Genomic DNA, 17,110 nt, shown 5'->3' with positions numbered 1-17,110 from the left:
ACAGCATAGTAAAAGCGAGCAAACCAAAGAATGCATCTGTTGAGGAAACTCAACTCCTTTAGTATCAGCTGAAACTGTTAATGCGCCTTGAATCAGACTGTTGTGCAGAGTCTTTTAACCTTATCTTTTATTTGCTGCTTTGGTCATCTGTCTGTGAAGGACAAGAAGTGTCTGAATGACATCACCAGAGTGTGCTCTAAAATCACTGGTGTCCAGCTAAGGAACCTGAGCTCTCTCTGGAATGAACGGGTGGGCCAGAAAGCAGATACGATATTGTCCCACCCTGATCATGTGCTTGGTGATGAGTTTGCAGCTTTGCCCTCAGGTCGGCAGAGGTACAGTATGTGCCGGTGCAGCTACAAACAGCTACACAAACTCCTTTGTCTTGTCTGCAATGAGGCTGTTCAATGCACAGTAGCTATGTAGCGATGTCAAATGTTTTTTCGTTGTTCTTCTATTATTTTATGTGTTGCTATGGACAGGACTGACTGTAAAGTTTATTGCTCTCTGGGACGAATAAAGCTTTCTGAATCTGAATCTGCATCTAATTACTTACTACTACTACCACTACTACTACTACTACTACTACTAATAATAATAATAATAATAATAATAATCATAGTAATGATCATTATGATAATAATAATAATTATAATAATATTAATAATCATCATCATCATCATCACCATCCCTAAAGTTCAGGGGGTTATTATTGTGGTTTCTACCTCATGGCATGGTGCACTTGCATTACATTTACAGAACACAACATGTACAATAAACTGAGTCAATAAATTTGAGTCAGTCCATAGTCACAATAACAAAACACAAAATATATATATATATATTTTTTATTTTTTTTCAAATAATGGCATGACCTTACATGGGCGTGACTGTTTTAGCAAACAGGCATAGTCTGCATTGGAGCATGTGACAGGTGCTGGGTGAATGCATGTGGGCAGATTTTTTTTTTCTTCCTGTTGGTTTAATGGAGATTGACTTTGAACTAGCCCCGACCTGTAAATGTACTAAATAAGCAAAGTGTTGTGTTAAAAAAAAAAGTCCCCACATCTGCTGTTATGTCAGAAATTCTTGCTCAAACATGATGTGGGCTGAACTCAAATCCTCTCTTTTTTCCAGTTGACGTTTTAGAAATAGAATGAGAAATGTAAGGACATGAAACACTAAACAAGCCTTTTAATAATTTAAAGAAGGTCTTGTCCCCTGAAAAGATAATTTCAGCTAGAAGTGGGTTGTGTTTGACTGTTGAGTTACAGGAAGGAGGAGAAGCGCCGTCCAGTAGCTGCTGATTGACCATCCTGAAACCACTTTTTATTTATAAACCAGTGAGAGGCCAAGAAGTTCTGGCCTCTTGGCCTCTCACTGGACCCACTGGGTGGTGATTCCTCTCAGGCACACTGACCATCTGAGAGGATGATCTAGGAGGCAGCTCCTCTACCTGGACCCAGTCATCAATCGGTCCTCCACCTCCTGCCTGCCTCTCTGATGCTTCAGTTCCCGAGGCAACTCATGAACCACAGGTTCCATTGTTCAGGACTTCTGACCTGACTCGTCCTCTTCAGTCCCACCCAGAACATCCTCTTCCTGGGAAACCTTCTGGGAAACTTCCCCCTACCTGGAATCACCAACAGACCTTCACGGCACACCTGGGTGCCTCTGAATATCTGAATAGCCCACACACGATGACATCACCGCCGGGCGGGAGGTCTGTAGCTGACGAGCTTGCCATGGTTTGTGCGTGTCATGTCATGTGACTGACCTCTGACCCCGGAGCCTGCAGTGTCTAATGCCTTTTGGTCTTTGCTCCTGAAACACTGATGTTGTCATGTGATGTCGCAAGCCGTCAGTACTCTCTCACATTCACACAAACGCACACACACACACACACACACACACACACACACACACACACACACACAAGCACAAACACTCCGAGGCCAAACGAGGACAACGAGAGGGCGGGATTTGGCGTGTGGCGCTGAGCAGCCAGCTGCCGTGAGTCCCACCGTGGTTTAAGCAATGCAACCTTTTCCTTCACTTGGCTCACACACACACACACACACACGCACACACACACACACACACACACACACACACACAATGTTGCCAGGTTAAGTGGTTGCCTCGCTGATGTGGCTCACAGGCCTCCAGGAGCCGGACCACCACAGACCGTGTCAACATTCTCGCGGTTCCCCTCGGAGATCAAGACTGCGGGAAAAAAAATCCTTTTGCATCCTTGGACCGACAGTCACAACCACACAACCACACAAACACACAAACACACACACACACACACAACCACACACGCACAAACACACACACACACACACACACACACACACACACACACACACACAACCAGGTCGTTGCCTGGCTATGTGTCCAGAGGTGACAACACGTCAGTCAAACAGTCCAGCTGCAGCACTGGGCTCTCCTGCAGGTGGCGCTGCTCAACGGGCTCAGTTTCTGGAGAGGCCAGCCACTCAAGTGGCGAAGGTCCAGAAGTGTTTTTCATCGAATGGAAACTAGGACTCACTTCTTGAGCTTTGATTCTCCAAAGACATGGTTGGTGCAAAAAAAAAAATGCTGCAGCATCTTTTGGCTTGGACATGAACACGTACGCACACGTACGCACACTCACATTCAGGTGTGGGGAAAATTGTGAAACGGTTTGTTTTCATGTGAAAAACCTGTGTAGGTCAGTTTACATAAACTGTTATGGAAATATGCACTTATGTAAGAGTTACGTCACAACCAGCTGAGGTGATTATCAACACAACGCAACTCATCAGATCTGCACACAAAGGTCGTTTGACTCCGCGCTGCACTCTTTTTCACCCACCGGCGCATGGTTGCCGTCAACGTGGCTCCTCCCCCTTCCTGCTGCTATACAATCCATCAAAATGTATCTCAACGCACACACGTTGCACCCAGTGACAGTTTTAGCTAGAGCGCCACCTGTGGGGCGGAGAGGGCACTCCAAAAAGATGCCGCGCTCCCCCTCAGAGGGTTCCGGATTATCCACATATTCTGGCTTAGACTCCAGTGGAGCAGCGTCACACTTTGAACTTTGTGATGTCATTGGGCTGTTTTCACAAACTGAGTTTTTTATGGACTGTGATCACTGGAACGCTATCGCAGGAGGGGAATCTTTCTTTTTCTCTCTTTCTTTCTTTCCCTGCCACGTTTCGCCTCAAGATATTATAGTTTTCACTCTGCAAATCTGCCACAGCTGTCAGCCTTTTGCCAACAATATTGTGTGAGGTTGTAACACCCACAATTTGACAGAATATCGCACAACATTTGTTTTATTTTTGCAGTGAATCACAGTTTGGCAGGGCCAGGCTGTTTTACTGGCCCTGCTGCACCACTGATAGGGCACTGTCCAGCAGACAGCCAGTGGATGGGAAGCAGGACAACCATGCGCAGAGGGTGCTATGATGTCACATCCTGTCTAATTTCCATAGAAATGCTAACTTGGTATGGAGCAAGACTGGTTTTCCCTGCAGAACAATAACTTGAATCGCACGTGCGCAACAAAAAGCTGACAGACACACAAAGGCTGTAAAAAAAAAATCTACTTCATTTCTGTCAAAGTAGGAACAAAGAAAACTTTTCTCTTTTTCACGTACATACAAAATTCACAGTTCTTGGGACGATATAGTAAATATGCCATAAATAGTTGGACACAAAGGTACAAAAGCAGCAATAATAATAATAATGGCAGTGATGCTGCTGAGACGCGCCCGCTCTCAGCTGATCTTGATTGGTCAGGATTCATCTCATGAACTAGGAAAAATACATGCTGTTTGCTTTACTAATAACAAAACAGTGAATCATCATAAAAAAAAAAACAAAAGACAAAGTGAAGAAAGGGAAGTGCTTCCCTGCTGAGAGAGAAGAAGAGGAAGTGCCTCGCTGCCGTGGATGTAGGTATCAGAGTCTGCAGCTCAGTGACAAGTTCACAAATGGTGCGGAGACGAACGGACGGATGAGCAGACGGACTGATGGATAGATGGATGAATGGAGGGATGGGACGCCTGGACAGCCCCCTGGGGGTCGACTGCAAAACAGCTACTTCGCCACTCCCATTCCCTGACATCTTTCTGAAAATGTCTCTGTCTTTTCAGGTATTCCCGGACACGCTGGTATTAGTTGCAAAGTTTATTTAATGGCCAGCCTAATATATGAAGGGTGAGGCAAATGAGAGGCGGCTCTGAGTGGTGGGACATGACATGACGTCTCCAGTCCAGACCAGACTTTAATCTTGGTCAGTTGGTGTATGATGAAGGCACATGTGACTCCCTCTCAGACTCCGCCCCCTTCCGACCCATGCTTGTGTGAGGCCACCATTGCCAGTGAGCTATAGCGACACCACTGGGACTCCAAAAAGAGATCAGCGTCACGTCCTACTTTCTATGTCCACAGTTCACTCAGTTTGGTTGTGAACTCACTATGTTTTGTCTTTTTATTGCATATTAATCCATCCATCCATCTTCTATACCAACTTCCTCCTGCACTCAGGGTTACGGGGGTCTGCTGGAGCCTATCCCAGCTGTCATGGGGCAAAGCCAAGGTAACACACGTTACATCAGTTCATCACAGGGCCACGTAGAAAGACCAAGACAGACAACCATTCACACTCACGCATGCACCTATGGGCAATTCAGAGTTCCAATTCACCTCACATGCATGTTTTTGGATTGCCGGAGGAAGCCGGAGAACCCGGAGAGAAGTGTATATTGATTTGCAGGATAATTCTAAAATACAGAGTGTTGCGGTTTCCGTGGTCGATGGACAGTTATGGACATGATTGGCTGGTGTAGCAGTAGCTCGCAGCCAAAGGTAAGGTGGCCAACTTGCCACTGAGTGTCATGACATCACATACTGACACTCATCAACCAACAGGGGCATGGCCAGGTTCGACAGCACAGACACAAACAAACAGGAAGTAATTTGGCACAACCCTGTGATTCTTCCAACAGTCCAGAAAAATAGCTGAGAGTGTTCGCCTCGCCGCTACATGAGCTTCTCCTCGTTGTTGTTGTTGTTGTTGTTGTTGTTGTTGTTGTTGTTGTTGTTGTTGTTGTTTTGGAGGTGGAGCTTCAAGTCAAAATGCGATCCGCTCCTCAAGGCGCGCGGCATCAGCTTCTTCTTCACAAACAGTTTTTGGAGGAAACGGTTGCTGAGGCTGAAGGGGAAGTAGCTGTTGATGAAGTACATTAGGCCGATGCCGGGCCCAGCAAAGTAGCGTGGCTGCGGCTGTGGTGACAGCAGCGCCTGGACGATGGCATCGACGACGGGGCTGAGGTCAGTGTTGGCCTGCCGAGCAAAGTTCTGGAACAGCTCCATGCTCTCAGTCATGTAGTCCTCGCCGTAGTCCTCCAGCAGTGCTGCAGGAAGACTCTGAAGCAGCTGCTTGTGTTGCTGCTCCCAGTACTCCAGGTTACTGGACCGGGCTGAAATAACCAACACACCTCAGTTAACCACTCAGAGTGCTTCTAGGGAAAGTAGAGATCCTGACTTAAGCTCGGTTCTCCTCCTGGTTTTCCTGGTCTCCCCTGATTTACTCCTGGTCTTCCCTGTTATTCTGTCGCCTCATCTTGGTCTTTCCCGCTCTTCCCTGTTCTTCCCTGGTCTTCCAGGGTCTTTCCTTGTCTCATCCTGGTCTTCCCTTGTCTTCCCTTGTCTTCCCTGATCTCCCCTGGTCTTCCCTGGTCTTCCCTTGTCTTCCCTGATCTCCCCTGGTCTTCCCTGGTCTTCCCTTGTCTTCCCTGATCTCCCCTGGTCTTCCCTGGTCTTCCCTTGTCTTCCCTGATCTCCCCTGGTCTTCCCTGGTCTTCCCTTGTCTTCCCTGATCTCCCCCGGTCTTCCCTGGTCTTCCCTTGTCTTCCCTGATCTCCCCCGGTCTTCCCTGGTCTTCCCTTGTCTTCCCTGATCTCCCCTGGTCTTCCTTGGTCTTCTCTTGTCTTCCCTGATGGCCCCTGGTCTTCCCTGGTCCTCCCTAGTCTGATATTGGTCTTTCCTTGTCATCCCTGATCTCCCTTAGCCTTTCCTCTTGACCCCTGGTCTCGCTTCCATGAACGTACGCCTGTGTTGACCATGTTACCTGTCTTGTAGGAGGACGGCAGTATGGTGGACACTCGGACACCCCAGGGTTCCAGCTCGTGTCTCAAGGTGTCAGTCAGAAGGTTGAGAGCAGCTTTAGAAGCCCCGTACGCTGCCAGGCAGGGGAAGGGCTGGTCACCTGAACACACAGGTACGTGGAGGAAGTCATGTTACACGATGCATGTGCAGCTCTCCCAGCATCCATCTGTCATGCGTGTCCGTGTGTGTTGGTGGGGTACCTGCGGGGCTGGAGACGTTCACCAGGCGACCTTTGGCCTGTCGCAGCAGAGGCAGGAAGCTCTTGGTGACGCTCAGCGTGCCGAAGAAGTTGACCTCCATGCAGCCGCGGTAGTTTGACATCAGCGATAGCTCCGCGTCTCCAAAGTTCACACACACTCCGGCATTGTTCACCAGACCCCACAGACCTGCCACATGCACCCACGCACACACACACACACACACACACGCGCACACACAAAGGTCAGCCTCTCTTTCTTTCATGTTCTGCAAGTGTAAACAAGCCTCCCTCGCCCACATCTGCGGTGGTTTGCCAGGAATCCAGAGGAGTTTGTCTCAACGTGAACTTCTGCCGATGACAGATCGGAGAAGTAGAACATCCATGCGGGCGCGGCGCCAAACAACCTGTACTGGCAGCCCAGGTAACTTCCTGTCTACTATTACACTCGTGTTATTATGTCATGTGAGTCATACGAACAGCCAGTGTCAGCTTGCGCAAACACACACACACACACACTCACAGACACAGCGTGTCCTTGGTTGACTCAGCGTTTAGCCGCTTGTCTCATATTAAAATCACAGCAGCTCAAACACACTGACCGACATTTCAGAGGCATAACATACGCACACACCTGTGGTCATGTGACTACTTGGAAGCTCCATACCTCTAAGGCCGAGCTTGGCCTGCGTGTCCAGCAGCGCCTGGTGGACCTGCTGGGTCTGGGTGATGTCCACCTGGAGGAGGGTGAGACGAGAGGAGCAGGTCCTCCGCAGCTCTCTGGCGCCCTCTCCAGACAGGTCCAGCACTGTGGCAAACACCTCGAAGCCCAGCGCATCCAGATGTTGGGCCGTCACCTTCCCAAAGCCGGAGTCACAGCCTACAGGGAGACACACACACATCATCATCACTCACACACAGCTCCGTCACTGGTCCCCACGAGTCCCGTACAGCCCACACACACACACGCACACACACACACACACACACACCCACCCAAGAACAGTGCCAAGTCTATTGTACAAATGAATAAAATACCAGACACGGCCACCAGCTTTGTGTGTAGCCGCCTACCGCAACAATCGCTAACGACTACAGAGCTAACGGAGCTAACGGCTGAGGAGCCATGCTGGCTAAACAGTGAGCTGACGAGCGGCACGTTGAGATCAGAGGCAAACGAGATGCTCTGGATGAAATCAATATGTCAGATCATCAGATTGTGCAGTCAGTGTAACGTCAGTTGACACTTTGGACCCAGCATAGTTTATTCATGTCAGTCAGCGGAGCTGAAAGTGTGTGGTTCTTCTTCTGGTGCCTTCCCAGTTCTGGTCCGGGTCGCTTGAGGGACTCATGTGATACAAGTGAACACACACACACACACACACACACACACACACACACACACACACGACTTCTCATATGATTTCCCAGAAGACAGCAGAGACTTGTGGAGTCCTGACCTGCACTCAGCCAGGGTCCTTCCTAGAAGATCTGGCTCCCACACAACCTGAGCTGCAGCAGAACTCACTGTTCTGTTCTTCCTCTGTGTGGCATGTGTGTGCGCACGTGCACGCGCATGCGGTGGTGGGGTGGTGGGGTCTGGGAGTGCTCTGCTGGCGAGCCCTTCGAGGCGTTGGCATGTCGCTTCACTGTCCTTGGAGGTTGGCCAGAGCCACGTCCCGTGAAGACAAACAGAGGGAACTCTGGCTCCAGAAACAAATACCACCACTCTGCTGCGTGCGCGTGCGCGCACACACACACACACACACACACACACACACCTGAAGAACGAGCCTTCGTGGCTTATTTTTCTTAGCTCTGATGCTGTGTGTGTGTGTGTGTGTGTGCAGACTGACACATGCAGGAGCCACACATATTGGCCCACATTTCTTCTTCCTTGTCCATGGCTGTCCGCCCCTCACTGGCCCTCGGAGGCCCGCCGGCCGACATGGACGCTCGCAGGAACGAACTGACTCTCCGGCTGGCTGGGCGGGCAGTGAGGTGGGGGGGGAATACCCGGGGGGGAGGGGGGGAGCGGCGTTACATAATGAGGCCGCAGCCCCGGACGGCCCCTCGGAAGAAGAAACAAACGGCGGTGTGTGCAAACAGGCGGGAACGGAGCTGACAGAGGGTCAACACACACATCTGTCGGACGGCGGAGGCCTCAACATCTGCACTGCGCAGCCTCGACAGCGGCCGAGCGGAGACCAGAACCCAACGCCAGAGCCGAAGGGGCCAATGAAACACCACCAGCAAAAGCACAGGCGAGGACGCGCCAATCAGAGGCCGTCAGCCCAAGGCCTTAACCCCCTCCTGCTCTGATACCTCATGCTAAGCTACGCTAACAGCCTCCTGGTGAAGAGCCGAGGCCTGAAGCTGTGCTGAGGCTGAAGAATCAGCAGCAGATGTTCCTATGTTGTGTTTCACACGGTTCCGGGGGGGACAAACCACCTCCAGAAAAGGGCCCTCAGGGACCCTCAGTGGTGTTCACTGCACCAGTAAAGTTCTGAAGCACTGAATGAGGCACCTCAACTGGACTGAGCATCGTCACTTGTTGAACCGCTGTGATTTTTGAAGTTCTTTGAGTTCAGAGTCAACGTTCAGGTCCATCACGATCGGAGACGTTTGAAAGTCTTAAAAACCCCTCGAATTGTTACCACATCCATCAACAGCCTGCAGAAGAACCCCCATCATGTCATGTGACTGACCGGAGGAGGAAGTGGCCTCGTAAACATCCTGTACAGTTCTTTTACATAACAGCGATGCTGTCACATGACCCACAGACAGATTACTGGGGGAACTTTATTTAGAATTAGCGGATCAGATAATCAGATTACTCTCTCGACGCTCTGGAACAAAAAGGCAGCTGGTTTGGAGCGTTCGCGTCTTTCTCTGCGACAAAACAAGTGTGATTCCTCCCGCCACCGAGCTGAGCAGGTGGTGAGTCAGGGCAAAGGACACGACGCGGGACCCGGGACGACAGAAAGAGAGCTTTTGTGTGCGGACAAGAGTCTGCGATGTGTCTGCGACGCGTCTGCGATTCCTCGGCCGAGTTTCAAGCTGATCGGCCAATCGCAATACTGCTCTGATGCTGCCGGAAGCAGCAGCTTGTCTCTCCTTCAAGGAACACTAGGTGGCGTGGTCAGGGGGTCAGATCTCTCCCTTCGGCGGGGAGCTGGGGCGGGGCCAGCCACGGCCTCGAAGCCACGCCTGCACCGCGGCTTCACCTTTGCATGGCCGAGGCCACCTGGTGCAAGCCCCGCCTCTTTGGGATCCTGTGACGTCCGGCTGTTGTGCGACCTACTTTCCTTTCATCCCTGATCAAACAAGCGCTCCTTCCTGCGTGGGAGCCCGGAGCGGGTGGGAACCGGGAACTTTTGTTCCACGGTCCGACTGTTGTGCATGTTGTTGTGCATGTTGAGACAACAGTCGGCGTCGCCATGACGACCGCCAGGCATTGCAGGAAGTCCCCGACGTGTCCTCGCAGGTCCCACTGGCCCTGGTGGGCAACACCTGCCGTCCTCCTGCAGGTGGAGACGCAGTTTGCAAAACTAACAGGACAAAGTGGAGACGAGATCACTCTGGTGCAATTGTGTGTGTGTGGTGGGTGTGTGTTTGAAGTCCACACAAACACACACACACACACACACACACACACACACACACACACACACACACACACACACACACACACTCGGAGCCGGCGTCTGTTCTGACAGAAAACATGTGCTGACTTGTTTTCTCATTAGCGACACGAACACATGATGTTTGCTGTTCCATTCGGGCAGATTCTGTCCCACCACTGGCAGCCGCACGTGTCCGTCCACAGGCTCCGCCCACGATCCCATGTGTGCGCGAGACAAAGAGACAGACCCGGCGGACTCGAGACAGCTCCGCTACCGCCGCAGGAATCAGACAAAACGCGCGTTGTCGTGCCTCTCGGGGCCACTAGGGGGCAGAGCCAGCAGACACACGGCGACCCGGTGACCTCGCTCAGGTGACCTGTGCGATTCCGTTCAAATGGGAACCGTGACAGCGCTCTGCTCAAGCTGGCTTGCTCAATGCCGAGGGCGCTGTGGCACCGCCAAAAATCAGCTCCACACGCTGGAGGAGGTTCCGCCATGGATTAGCGAGTGTTGTTATCAAACAGTCGAGTTAAACAGAGATGATCTTGTTACTACTTGGCCGCTCACAAGTACACACACTGACACGCGCACGTGCACGCGCACGCGCACACTCCTCTCTGATCGCTAACCGGTCGAGAGAATGTTTTGCGTCTTGTGACCCCGACGCTCAACAGAATGGAAACGACTTTTTCAAGATTGGAGGCTTGTTTCTGGAAGTTCGAGGCGCCTCAGGCCGCGTCTTACCTGTGACCAGGACGGCCTTCCCGGCGGCGGGCAAGGCGGCGGATGGCGCGGCGCTCCTGACGAAGATGCAGAGGCCGAGCAGCACCGGAAGCAGGAGCATCAGGGCGGGCGGGCACAGAGCAAAGAGCCGCTCCGCCAGCACAGCAGCGCCCAGCCAGGCCACTAGCGGTGGGCTGGCGCCCAGGTGGGACGCCAGGATCTTCTTCATGGCTCCACCCACAAACACGGTCAGAACCGCCAGGTAGATCCAGACAGGAAAAGCGTAGAGGTCCATCACAGGAGGAGTCCGGGTAAACCTGACTGAAGAACGGTGTGTGTGCTTGTGTGTGTGTGTGTGTGTGTGTGTGTGTGTGTGTGTGTATGTGGTTGTGTGTGTGTTCAGAATGTGTCAGTCGGCGCACGTCTCTCGACCGCTCTCCCTCTCTGCTGCACACACTGCTCACAGCTCGTCCCCTCTCTCTCTCCTGGCTGCTCCGTGTGTATATATAGGGGAGAAGGGGGGGAGGGAGAGAGGGAGGAGAAGGAGGAGGAGGAGGAGGAGGAGGAGGGGGGGGAGGAGGAGGAGGAGGCGGAGGAGAGCTGCCCTGCATCTAATCTCACACACGCGTACACACACACACACACACACACACACACACACACACAGTGCTGCTCTCTGGGTTAACAATCAATTAAAGACAAAGGACAAAGGAGAGAAATTGAACTTCAGTGAGAATCACAACAAACAAGAGCCAAATCCCAGAGAGTGTCGAGAACCTGTTGGCACCACAACACAAAGTTGTGAAGCAAACACACAACACCCTGTTGGCCTACGACACGTAGCTCACATACACAAACACACACACAGACTGACCAGCCATCTATTTCCGTGTGATGCCCCATCAATGCGACACAGCAGGGGGAGGAGTTCATTTGTTGTACCGCAACCGGCCACCAGGTGAACTCTCTTCAGTTTAAGGGGCTGTTGTTGAGACAAACTAACACAACCAGACCTGAACCTGAACCCAGAAACTGCAGACCATCTGATTAAATATCTCAGCAGTTTTGCACTCAGCACAGCTGGAATTACCCGTTCTTTCACCTCTGTCGGCCTCGCTGTGTTCCACCGGCACTCTGTCCCATCCCTCCGCTCGGCCTCCACCTTCTGAAGGATGTCAGACTGGCAGCTGCTGCTGCACACACACACACACACACACACACACACACACACACACACACACACACAAACACAAACACACACACGAACACCAACCATCTTTTTTCATATGACGAGGAGCTTATTTGTCGTACCGCAACCAGCCACCAGGTGAACTCTCTTGATTCTGTGATCCGGTCCGCCGCCACTTAGCGCCACGCAGCGAGCGTGCTCACCTGTCTGACACAATTACCTGCTGCTGCGAGCACACCTGCTGAGCCGCACTAACCCCTTTCCTCTAATCTGAACCACTGACATGCATTGCCGCCGCCGCCGCCGCCGCCGCTGCTGCACACACCTTCCTCACGTGTTCCAGATCCGCTTTAACTGTCGGGAGATTACAGAGCGCCACCTGCCTGACTGTCAGGAAGAAGGACATCCAGTGAAAGCTAATGAATCAGCCAGCCAACACGCACACACAAACAAACACACGCAACTTGAGTGAACCTGAACCCAGAAACTCAAATATCTCATGAGTCTTGAGCGAAGCGCTGCTGGAACGACCCGTTCTTTAACCTCCATCAGATCAGCCTTGCAGTGTTCTGCAGACACTCTGTCCCGTCCCTCCTCTCGGCCTCCACCTTTGGATCCTTGCCTCTTTTTGCTGATGGATGTTGGAAGAATGACGTGGAGCGGGGACGCAGACCGAATCAGATCGGGACAGAGCATCTCTGGGACTGGCGGCTGTGGCTGCTGCTGCTGGGGTTCTCCCAGAGGGTCTCAGATTACCACCAGAACCCGTCCCATGGTCGCCCACAATTTTGCGGGGTCTCTGTGTATCCCGATGCGGGCGATTGGGTGTTGTTACGTAAGGTTCGCTCAGGGTGACCCTGCCCCAGCGGAGCTCTCTCGTTAACGGAGCTGGCTCCGAGAGTGGCCCCTGCTGCCAAAACGGGCTTCCAAGCTCGCCAAAGAGACGGCAGCCAATGGAACACAGCGCTTGGCTGGCTGGCATCTCCAGTCAGCGGCCCTCCAAGAATCCCGTGTGCCGGCTTTCTGAGAACTTCCTAAATATCGTCTGTGACACCATTGGCTGCTTGTTTTGGTCCTCGTGTTGGCCGTGGCACGAGTTCATAGCTCCCTCGCCGGACAGCAGGGGGCGACGCTGCTGGAATTCAATGAGGCTGGCGGTAAAGAGCAACTCAGGTACGTCTCACTGGTCCACCTGAAAACCGGGCTGACAACAGAACTCTTCAGGGAACCCTGCTTCTGACTCCAGGCCTGAAACCACTGCAGGTTCTGATCCTGGCGTTCACCTTGCAACCCACCGTCAACGTCCAGAACAACAGTGTCAGGATGTCCTGGGCTTAGTGATCAATGGTCTTCAACAAGGAGGAAAGGGCAAAGGTCAAAAATCTAAGCGCTGCTTTGTGTAAACCACACATTGCTAACAGTCAGCCTGAGAAGGGTTCCTGCAGCAACCTTCAGGACACACATTCATGTGCATGGACATAAAGGGGAAGACAGAGGGTCTGGGACCAGGGTTGGAGGTTGGCGGGGGCTGGGCAAGGGGATGGGGGGGTGTCATGTGACAGCCTGCTGAGCAGGAAGACAAAGCGGCCGGAACGGCTGTGCACGCAGGGCCCCTGCCTCGGTCTACTTACCGAGAGGCAGATTGAGGTCAGTGTGTCACAGACTCCCACCGCCGGGCTCTGGCCTCTACGCCAGCAGGTCGCCGTGGAAACCGGCGCAAACAGCTCAGGTGAGCGTTCACAGGACGACCACCTGCCGACATGTTTACCGTCAGTCCGGGGACTCAGCGTTCCTCTGCCCACTGGGACTAACCACAGCAGTGCTTTGCCCCCTGGTGGCAGGTTGCAGAATGGCTTCTAGGCGCCTTACAACCCCATACTGGGAGAGACAAAGTCTCAGAAATGATGAATTTCCATTTTTGAAATAAAATAGTTCACCATGTTCCCCAACGGTACAGGGACGACCCATGCTCCACAGTTGCTCAACGTGTGAGTCATGCGGTAACAGCCACCAGACTCACACCCAGCAAATGCCACAAACCAGTTTCCTGCAGGAGCTGCTCCAATGAAGCCTTCACAGCAACAGTTTGTGACTTTGAGTTCACGCTGAATGTCACCATGTGACTTCCCGGCATTACCCAACCAGCGGGGCTTCCCTCGACAGCCAGCGCAAGGTGTCCGGCGGGACGAGACCAGGACCGGCCGCCTCTCTGCTCTCAGGAAGGAAACGCTGCCCAGCCGCAGGCTAAACATCACTAATGCCCACGTGCGGCCTTAAGGACCAGTGGAGCAAGTCATCTGTGTTGTGGCGATATCAGGGGATGACCATGATCCTGTGAGCTTCCCAGTTTCCCCAGCTCTCCTCATGTCCAACTTTGGACCAGTTCGGGAGTGACGTGCTTTGTGGGAAACTGGCGGTGGCAGTTGGCCCATTTCACTAGCTCGCTATCTGCCACGTCTCCAAACAGTACCGGTGACTGTTAAGCACCTTAAAAAACAACAACAACAACAAAAACAACAACACTGTGAGTGGAAGTTGGTCTGTTCCAACCCGTCAGTAAGTGGCAGGAAGAGAGTCGGGAACCGCTGATTGGTCGGTTTTCTGGCGAGGCGTTTGACTAGACGACCTCTTCAATCTGCCACATTTTACAGTAACACTTCCAGCCGGTAAGGAGCTTAAGACCCGACCACCACTTCACAGGCAGATTATGTTCATTCACCGCAGTGGAGGCAGAACATAACCTCCCAGCCAAGATCGCCGTAATCTACTTGGAACTGTGAAAGGACAAAAGTGCTCAAGGAATTAGGCTGTCACTCGATCCTCTCGGGAACATTCTGCAGTGACATTCCAGCCAATGGAATGTCGTGGAATGTCGTTTGCCACATTAATTGGAATATGTTTGGAAAATGGTGGGAGGGCCTTTTGTCTTCCCTCTGCTACTAACAGATTTCTTCTCTACCAGTTGGGCCAGTTAGCATTTCGTCCTATCAATGACCTTGGTCAGCTATCAGCTTCCGGAGTCTCCAGTTTATTGCTCTTTTTCTGATGATGTAATAAAAAACAGGAAGCGATCAGACCGACCCACTGAGGTCAGCAGAGGTGGCAAAAGTATTCACATTCTTAACTTAAGTAAAAGTCTAAATACTTGTGTAAAAATAAAGTACTCTAAATCTATATATATGTTGCCATAAACAAAACTTTTTTGATGATTTTGCAACAATGAAAAAGTTATGTATATGAGTACAGCTATAGGGAGTCAAAGTAAAAAGTCATGAGAAAAAGAAATTAGGCGGAGGAGAGCTGCCCTGCATCTAATCTCACACACACGTGCACACACAAACACACAGACATGAACCTGAACCCAGAAACTGCAGACCCTCTGATTAAATATCTCAGCAGTTTTGCGCTCAGCACAGCTGGTACGACCCGTTCTTTCACCTCTGTCGGCCTCGCTGTGTTCCACCGGCACTCTGTCCCATCCCTCCGCTCGGCCTCCACCTTCTGAAGGATGTCAGACTGGCAGCTGCTGCTGCACACACACACACACACACACACACACACACACACACACACACACACACACACACACACACACATGGTCGGACCAGCCATCTTTTTTCATGTGATGAGGAGCTTATTTGTCGTACCGCAACCAGCCACCAGGCGAACTCTCTTGATTCTGTTATCCGGTCCGCCGCCTGACCACAGAAATCACAGAAATTACTCAAAATATTTGAAATTATTTTGAGTAATTGCAAATACTCAAAATTAAAGGTACCAGAAAAATCTTCTTAAGCACACTGACAAAGTATTTGTGCTGTTACTTCCAACTTTTGCAGGTCAGAAGGTGGCACTAGGCGAACCTGGGAGGAAGCAGAGGTGGACAGAAAGAAGCAGGACTGTCCAGAGTGGCCCTTTGATGTTTTACGGTCTCCGCAACGTCCAAACACACGGTGTCTCCTGCTGGAAGACGCTGCAGCTGAGGTCACCCAGGTTGACTGACTGTTTGCTATGTCACTACAGAGTCTGCAAACCTGCTTCTGTAAAACACATTGGACAAAAAAAAAGACAGGTCTGTGTCATTTTGCTTACTATTCTGTCACGTTTCTCTTCAAAAACAAACAACCAAAGTTAGGGCTTTCCTGGATTCTGACAAGCCAAAGCCATTGTCAATCAGCGTTCTGTGGATTTGGCGGCACACAAACAACGTTCAACACTTAACTAAGATTCCTAAGTGTCGGGTGTGAAAATAGAACTAGCTGTGGTGTCACATTTGTAAAAATAACCTGCAGTCTCTCATCCGTCTCAATAAAATAGACGTCGTGAGTGACTCACTTCATTTCAGGCAAATCACCATTTATCATCATTTATCCTTTTTTGTTAGATTGCGCTGTAAATCCTGGGATGCATATGAAACATATGAAACCTATGCTGCCTGAAGTTATTTTTGTGGTGGACGGAGGTTGCTATTTTGCAATAATCAGCTAGCGCTCTTGTTGACAACAAGCTGGCTCAAGCAGACTATTGCCATCGATAGTTGCTATACTGATAAAGTTTCTGACCCCATTGTATACAATGAAGGTGACTTAAGATATTGTTCACAGCGGCAGCTGAACCCAGACCGCGGCTCCGCCTCTCTCAATGCTGATTGGTCCAGTCCACTCTGGCAGGCTGAAAACTTTTGGGAATGGAGTTTGTCAGGGTGAATGTTGGGAGAATTCAGGGGCAGAGCACTGTGTAGTTAGTCAGGGTACAACTCCTGCAGTTGTGGTGAGATGAAATAAATTTTAAGCTCCACAAGGAACAGGAAACAGTTGTTGTCTTTCTAGCCTTAGTGAAGAACATCCTGCCCTCAACCAGAGGCACGCAGGGGATATGTGACTTTGACAACCAGCCAATTGCTGCTGTGCATTCCCTAACCACAACACACAGCGAGAAGAAGGTGGATGTGAACACTGTGACCTGGTTCCACGCCGGTAATTTGGGGAACGCATGAGCTGGGGAGGTGCAGATGGGGACAGTGGGTCACAAAGAAAGTCAACTTCCTGTCGGCCGCAGCTGAAGAATGCTCCCTTTGTGGAGCCACTGCAGCCGCCGCCACTGCAGGGTCGATGCGTGGCTGCTCTCTCATTAGTGGATGGCGTGACACCAGGACGTCCGGCGTGGACTCCGACCCGATTCAGACGCTGTCGTAACACCTCATGCTCTCAG

At 51.4% G+C, this 17,110-nt stretch overlaps 1 protein-coding gene across 1 annotated transcript; it reads right to left on the bottom strand.

Moving 5' to 3' along the window:
* Positions 1 to 3,586: 3,586 nt before the first annotated feature.
* hsd11b2 (hydroxysteroid (11-beta) dehydrogenase 2) lies at positions 3,587 to 11,196 on the bottom strand. Its single transcript, XM_076017487.1, has 5 exons — positions 10,732 to 11,196; positions 7,029 to 7,241; positions 6,366 to 6,551; positions 6,128 to 6,265; positions 3,587 to 5,477 (listed from the first exon to the last, which is right to left on the bottom strand). The coding sequence occupies exons 1-5, from the start codon at positions 11,003 to 11,005 to the stop codon at positions 5,038 to 5,040; spliced, it is 1,251 nt and encodes a 416-aa protein (XP_075873602.1). The 5' UTR covers positions 11,006 to 11,196; the 3' UTR covers positions 3,587 to 5,037.
* Positions 11,197 to 17,110: the final 5,914 nt, after the last annotated feature.

This window comes from Nelusetta ayraudi, unplaced genomic scaffold (assembly GCF_046127955.1).
Source record: "Nelusetta ayraudi isolate G7.1 ecotype Tasmania unplaced genomic scaffold, CSIRO-AGI_Nayr_v1 ptg000002l, whole genome shotgun sequence".
NCBI classification, from domain to species: Eukaryota; Metazoa; Chordata; class Actinopteri; order Tetraodontiformes; family Monacanthidae; genus Nelusetta; species Nelusetta ayraudi.
The sequence above is the reverse complement of the archived record's forward strand: the minus strand, read 5'-3'. Positions and strand labels throughout refer to the sequence as shown.

Excerpts from the sequence above, each read along its gene's own strand:
- hsd11b2 (XM_076017487.1), bottom strand. The coding sequence starts at position 11,005 with ATGGACCTCTACGCTTTTCCTGTCTGGATCTACCTGGCGGTTCTGACC. Across the intron at positions 6,266-6,365 it reads GAACGTCTCCAGCCCCGCAG|GTGACCAGCCCTTCCCCTGC; the intron begins GTACCCCACCAA and ends CTGTGTGTTCAG. Across the intron at positions 5,478-6,127 it reads GCCGTCCTCCTACAAGACAG|CCCGGTCCAGTAACCTGGAG; the intron begins GTAACATGGTCA and ends TGGTTATTTCAG.